Raw genomic sequence first — 7,853 nt, 5'->3', positions numbered from 1 at the left:
TAATTGTAATTATGTAGGACAGACAGGAAAAACACTGCAGCTCAGAATCAAACAACATAAGTACAATATCAGAACAGCATCTGAAAGCAGTGCCCTGTTCGTTCATGTTAGGAATAATAATCATCCCATTGCTTGGGAAAAAAGCTTAGAAGTATTCAAATCATCTTGTGTCACAGAAAGACTTCTGGTTGAAGCTAGTTTGATTAAGGAATTAAAATCAATAAACATTAGTGATGGTCAGTTCAAAACTGATAATATGTTACATAAATTTATTTGTCAGTGGCCCAAGGTTAAAAATGCTTTGAAAACCTTTGATCTAGATGTATTATAGTTATTTAGTGGTCCCTTATTTTTGACCTGACCTGACTAGTCACGTCACCCCTTTCTCTTAAGCTCCTCTACGTGTGTGTTGGTGTGGGGATTGTGGATGACATCATTATGACCTGATTAGTGGATAGACATACATTTATGACCTGACCTCATGTTTAATAAGGTCACCCTGTATATTTAACCTCTTCTGTCCATGTAATCCAGTTGCCTCTGAAGATGTCTTGAATAAAGACGAAAGCTAAGGTGCTCCGTTGTTTCCCCTTACCCATCTTATCCACGTTTTCATTGTGGATCTACAATATATATATTATATATATATATATATATATATGAATATATATATCAATATATATATATATATGAATATATATCCATGGAAATCTATTAGCTATTAGTGGGTATCGAGATATTAATGTTGTCTAGCACTCAGGATGGAAGGAAACTCTAATGTGGTTTTCTTATATAATATATATAAGTTATATGATAGACAGTCTGGTGCTGGAGATGCCGTGTGGTGGGGAGCAGCTCAGTAGAAGACGTTCGGTGAGTATCGTGTTGAAGGAGGTAGATGTGCAGGAGCTTCGTTAGAGATGTTGCCTGTTGCTGGCCTCCTGGTTGAATGAAATGTTAACAGCGTGGAGCTTGCTGGAGGAGATGTTGCTTGTTCAGGAAAATGGGCAGAATGAGAGTTGGTTGGTGAGGAAGCTCAGAGAAGGACATGCTCGCTGGCGGGAGCGAGGACCGCCAGGCAGGCGGAGGAGAGGCGAGGGTCGCCAGGCAGCGGCGGAGGAGGAGGTGTTGCTTGTTCAAGAAGATTGGTCAGACTGAATCTCAAGGGAGAGACAGAGCTTATATACCCCGCAGCAGCCGCTATGAGTCATGGTGGGAAAACCCGAGAAGTCGCCGGTGAATAGTTTCGTTGCTAAGATACGGTAACATCTGGTTGGTTGCTAGGGAAGGCGGCACATTGGAATGCGATACGCAGTTTGTAGGGGAGAGGTCCACTACACCCCCCTTTCAGTAATTTGATGCAAATAATATTTTCATAATGCCGACTATAATGGACGGAGTATAAATAAAATGCATTGTGTAAAAATAAAAATATTATTTTTTTTAAAGTTTAATGTGCACACTTACCTATTATTCAATAGTAATTGCATCCCAGTCCTCTTCGTAGTGTGAACAACTGTAGAGCTGGAAGCATGTGAAGTGCTTGGTTCAGGTTCTCTTGTAACTGTGTGCCTCCACAGTCCCTATCTTTCTTAAAATATCACTAGGAAGTTCATAACTTGCACAACAGGTGTTCTGTCTTTTTAACCCATACTTTATTGTAAGAATTGCCTTTAATGTCGATAGTTTCATTTTGTTGCGCAATTTTGATTTCACAAAGTTCATATTACTAAATGTGCGCTCTACATCTGCGTTTGAATGCGGAAGAGATAAGGCAGCGAGTGCAATTTCAGCCAGATCATGGTAAGGGTTTTCACCTGTCGCATCTCGGTAATTTGCCACTTCTGACCACAATTTTAGGGTGTTAGATGTTTCTGTCCAGATTGTGTGATGCAGTTTTTTCCACTGGAAATCAATCTTGGTAAGGGTGCTGGAATCTTTTGTAAATAAGTGTGCCAAACCAAGTATATCTGATTTAATAGGCTTCAAGCATTCATCGGCACTCAGAAATGAAATAGACTGCAGCACACGAATGTTGTCAGGTAAGCGTTGACCAAGTTGTTTTATGAGTTCAACCCGTTCAAATGTATTGTCCCTGTAACCCCGTTGCTATATATTATGGCTCGAAATTAGGAAAACTGAGTTTTCATAGACGGTCCAAAAGTATCCAGAAAGTCGCTAGATTTCTGTGGATATCTTTAGATTTGCGACAAGTCGCAAATCGCTCTAAAATGTCGCTAGAAAAAAACAAAAAGCTCTAGATCTAGCTACAAAGTCGCTAAGTTGGCAACTCTGCTCTGAAGATGTCTTGAATAAGGCAGAAAGCTAAGGTCTCCGTTGTTTCCATTTTCCAATGACAGAGTTTTTATCAAGATATATATATATATATATATATATATATATATATATATATATATATATATATATATATATATATATATACAGTATATATATATATATATATATATATATATATATATATAACTTTTAATTGGAAATAATTATTATATAGTAAAATTTGCTCAAAATAGTAAATAGTATGTTAGGTAAGATGAGGTTAGGTGTACGTTAAGTGATTGTGTCGTGGAAAAACAAACTAGACTTCAAGAAACATAAGTTATTTATTAAATAATGGAATTATATACAGGAGTGGCATGTGGTAGCTGTGGCGACTCTTGGCATCTGGGCTTCTGGCAAAACTCGACATTCACAATGCGACAATTGACTAGCATGGTATACTGTAGCCAATATACATGTACTAAGAACATTATCTTCATTATATTTCAGGAATGCAGTTGGAAATCCTATTGTTATTGGCAGCTTTCTTCATTGAGCAAACGTTGCATTGTAAACTTGTGTTGATTAGACCCCGAGTCTGACGCTTCACCTTGCGGCCACTTAAATCACAATGGCGTTGAACTCGGCCGAAATTTGAACCCAAATATCGACCAACAGCTTCCACAGTTGCATCTATATATAGTCTATAATATATATATATGAATTTAAATAGTTTGATTTGCTATAAATAAACCTGACGCTCCTTGAACTGCATTGATATATTCTTAATCCACTAGTTGTCGTTGATTCAGAACTTATTCATTGAAGATACGGTTCGTCTGATATGATGCCTCTCTGCTTATAATCTGACTTGCAACTCTTTTTGTTGTCATGGATACAGTAAGTGGTGAAGTACCTGTTTTAAAATGATGAAGATGTGTCGAGCTGTAGTGGTGGTGTTGTGACGTAGTGGTGGTGTTGTGTAGTAGCAGTGATCATAGGTGAGGCTGGGGTGGCAGGTTTTTACAATGGTCCTTTCATTAGTATTAACAGTAAGAGTAAAGTGTGTGTACGGTGAAGGTCATCATGTGTTACGAAGGAATATATTTCATCCTTGAGTAAAAGAACTCTCTCTGCCATCACTTGAAGTTGTCATGGTTTTCAACCAGCTGCGAGTTATGTTACTGTTGTGTGAGAGTGTGCGTGCTATCAACATTGTGGCAGTCAGTGTTTGGTGTAGAGAGGTGACTGGCCACGAGCCGGGTGAGCCTTATATAAAGCCTTGGTGGCGGCGGCCTGTGCCTGCTGGGCCGCACCCTGGGTTCTCGCTAGCTGTGATACAGCAATATTCTGTTTTTGCAAAATTTTATTAGATACGGCTTGTGCCTGGCTGAGTGTGGTACTCTGCTGATAGTAAGCCTCAGTGGCGGAGGTCAACACCTGCTGCGCCACTGCTGCCTGAGCCTCGGCCGCCCCTAGTGCCTGCTGCAGGATAGCTATTTGTGACAGCGCCAATAGCTGAATCGATTCAGCTGCTTTTACAGTGCGTTTAGTTTGAGCAGCCTGGGCAGCTTCCTTGAAGACGATTGCTTGCGCTAGTTGAGCAGCCTGGGTGAGCTGTGCTGCTTGGGAGTATTTGGCTGCTGCTGCTGCCTGAGCTTGTTGTGCTGCACTCGACGCCTTCGCTGCCACTTTCCGCGATGCTTCCTGTGCTGCCTTGTAGGCTGCTTCCGCTTGTGACTCTGCTGCAGCTGTCGCCTGGCCCGCGGCCCGGCTAGCCAGGTCGGCAGCTGAGTGGCCCCTTTGATGTGCCGCCTGGTGGCCACCCAGTAACAGCTGGAGACTTCCGAGACTGTCGCCACCACCAGAATGTGAAGCTATCTGCTGTAGTATGGAGTGGCTGAGGCCGCCATGAAGGCCGTAGCCTCGCTTATCCTGTCGGAGAAATTAATTAATCTCAGCTTAGCATAATTAGTGTTTTAACTCACCACAGTATAGTGAAAACTGTCAGCATATATTATATACTGTTATAACTCACCACAGTACAGCAAACACTGTCAGCATATATTATATACTGTTATAACTCACCACAGTACAGCAAACGCTGTCAGCATATATTTTATACTGTTATAACTCACCACAGTACAGCAAACGCTGTCAACATATATTATATACTGTTATAACTCACCACAGTACAGCAAACACTGTCAGCATATATTATATACTGTTATAACTCACCACAGTACAGCAAACACTGTCAGCATATATTATATACTGTTATAACTGTTATAACTCACCACAGTACAGCAAACGCTGTCAGCATATATTATATACTGTTATAACTCACCACAGTACAGCAAACGCTGTCAGCATATATTATATACCGTTATAACTCACCACAGTACAGCAAACACTGTCAGCATATATTATATACTGTTATAACTCACCACAGTACAGCAAACACTGTCAGCATATATTATATACTGTTATAACTCACCACAGTACAGCAAACACTGTCAGCATATATTATATACTGTTATAACTCACCACAGTACAGCAAACACTGTCAGCATATATTATATACTGTTATAACTCACCACAGTACAGCAAACACTGTCAGCATATATTATATACTGTTATAACTCACCACAGTACAGCAAACACTGTCAGCATATATTATATACTGTTATAACTCACCACAGTACAGCAAACACTGTCAGCATATATTATATACTGTTCTAACTCACCACAGTACAGCAAACACTGTCAGCATATATTATATACTGTTATAACTCACCACAGTACAGCAAACACTGTCAGCATATATTATATACTGTTATAACTCACCACAGTACAGCAAACACTGTCAGCATATATTATATACTGTTATAACTCACCACAGTACAGCAAACGCTGTCAGCATATATTATATACTGTTATAACTCACCACAGTACAGCAAACACTGTCAGCATATATTATATACTGTTATAACTCACCACAGTACAGCAAACACTGTCAGCATATATTATATACTGTTATAACTCACCACAGTACAGCAAACACTGTCAGCATATATTATATACTGTTATAACTCACCACAGTACAGCAAACACTGTCAGCATATATTATATACTGTTATAACTCACCACAGTACAGCAAACACTGTCAGCATATATTATATACTGTTATAACTCACCACAGTACAGCAAACACTGTCAGCATATATTATATACTGTTATAACTCACCACAGTACAGCAAACACTGTCAGCATATATTATATACTGTTATAACTCACCACAGTACAGCAAACACTGTCAGCATATATTATATACTGTTATAACTCACCACAGTACAGCAAACACTGTCAGCATATATTATATACTGTTATAACTCACCACTAATATTGATATTAAAACAGTTTATTAAGCCAGAAAATACAAATACAGAGTGGATAATAATAACAATATTAACATGGCTGAGCCAGTTGAGAACCTGAGCTCTCTTGTAGGCACCTGATATATACTATACATTTATCTCAAGGAAGTATTATGAAACATTTAGTATCATCTGGAATAGTACAATAGCATGGTAGTAATAAGAACATATCAGAATGTTACCACGGTTATCACTTCGTTATTTGTTTATTTATATATTTAATTAGTTTTTTACATTTATATTATAATATATACAGTACAAACTGTCAGCATATATTAGAAACTCTGAAAGACAATTTTCTGTTCCAACATAACAAAGATCCGACTCACTACAGAGGGGAGCAAACACCCAAGGCACTAAGCCTCATCACAACAAACGAGGAGGGTATGGTGGCCAAGCTGGAACATCTACTGTAGCTCTCGTTGTTACCAGCCACCACGTAACATTATCCTTCAGTTTTAACTGTTACTTGGTTCATGACAAAACCAGGCCAAGGTTCAAATACTACAAGGGTAACTGTGATGGGATGGGGGAGATGAGGGGCAAATCTTGTCTAACAAATCTGCTGACATTTTTTAGGAAAGTCTTCGAGGTAGTAGATAATGACGAAAATTACGATGTTATTTACTTAGACTTTAGCAAATCATTTGACAGAGTACCGCATCAGAGGCTTCTGAGAAAAAATAAGGCTCATGGTATCGAGGGGAAAGTTTTAAATTGGATAAAATCATGGCTCACCGATAGAACGCAGAGGGTCAGCGTAGATGGTGTTAAATCTGAGTGGGGTCGTGTAACCAGTGGAGTTCCCCAGGGGTCAGTACTAGGCCCACTCTTGTTCATAATCTACATAAATGATCTAGATACTGGGATCAGCAGTGACATAAGCAAGTTTGCGGATGACACCAAAATAGGGCGGCAGATTAATTCAGGGCAGGATGCAAATGCATTACAGGAGGATCTAAATATACTGCAGGGGTGGTCTGAAAAATGGCAAATGAAATTCAATACCAGCAAGTGCAGAGTACTTAATATTGGAAGAACAAATACTGTCAATGTATACAGCCTTAACAACATCAACCTAGAGAAGTCGACTTGTGAAAGAGACCTAGGGGTGCTTGTAAGCCCGGACCTACGGCCTAGAAAACAGTGCGTTAATGTTCGAAATAAGGCAAACAGAGTATTGGGTTTTATATCTAGAAGTGTAAGTAATAAGAGTGCAGAGGTCTTATTGCAACTATATCTTGCCTAGTCAGGCCGCACCTCGATTATGCGGTTCAGTTCTGGTGCCCTTATTATAGAATGGATATCAATTCACCAGAGTCGGTGCAGTGAAGAATGACGAAAATGATTCCGGGACTTAGAAACCTTCCATATCAGGATAGGTTAAAGAAACTAAACTTGCATTCCCTAGAAAGACGAAGAGTGCGGGGAGATATGATAGAAGTATTCAAGTGGGTGAAAGGAATCAATAAAGGTGATATAGATAAAGTTCTTATAATATCCGAGCATGATAGGACTCGGAACAACGGATTCAAGTTGGATAAGTTTAGGTTTAGGAAGGAGATAGGAAGGAACTGGCTTGCAAATAGGGTGGTGGACGAGTGGAACAAGCTTAGCAACCTTGTAGTAAGTGCTGGAACGCTGGAAAGTTTCAAAGGGAGTCTGGATAGATTCATGGATGGTAGAGAGTGGTAGTAACTCTCGACAGGAGCTGCCATGCACAGGCCAACCGGCCTATTGCAGACTCCTTATTTTCTTATGTTCTTATTTAATATCATAGCCAGTAAAGTGAACCATTTGATCAATAAATATATACCCAAGACTAAACCCAGTGCCTCCAGGAATACAAGGAGACCGCTGTACGTGAACCATAGCGGCGGTCGACAAGTTAAGAAGAAAATTCAGAAATTCGAGACGTAGGTTAGGACAAACGATGAGCAGGACGATGCCAAGTTATTGAGGAAATTAAAACCAAACAGACTGTGATTAGCTGCAGAAGGATCTCTGTGAGTTTCAAGAATGGTCGAAGAAATGGCTACGAAGATTCGGTGTCATGAAGTGTAAGAGGATGCACCTGGGTCGTACCAACGGTAAGGAAGCGTATCTTATGTCCCAACGGGACGAAGAAACTGCATTAAT

At 39.7% G+C, this 7,853-nt stretch overlaps 1 protein-coding gene across 1 annotated transcript; it reads right to left on the bottom strand.

The window, feature by feature from the left end:
- Positions 1-2,602: 2,602 nt before the first annotated feature.
- LOC121858504 (translation initiation factor IF-2-like) lies at positions 2,603-4,212 on the bottom strand (the record flags this gene model as incomplete). The annotated part of the gene is made up of 1 exon (XM_042354954.1): positions 2,603-4,212. A coding segment is annotated over one exon (711 nt), but the record flags the coding sequence as incomplete, so codon positions are not given.
- Positions 4,213-7,853: the final 3,641 nt, after the last annotated feature.

This window comes from Homarus americanus, unplaced genomic scaffold (genome assembly GCF_018991925.1).
Source record: "Homarus americanus isolate GMGI-L3 unplaced genomic scaffold, GMGI_Hamer_2.0 scaffold23390, whole genome shotgun sequence".
NCBI lineage: Eukaryota > Metazoa > Arthropoda > Malacostraca > Decapoda > Nephropidae > Homarus > Homarus americanus.
This window is presented reverse-complemented; position numbering and strand designations above follow the sequence as displayed.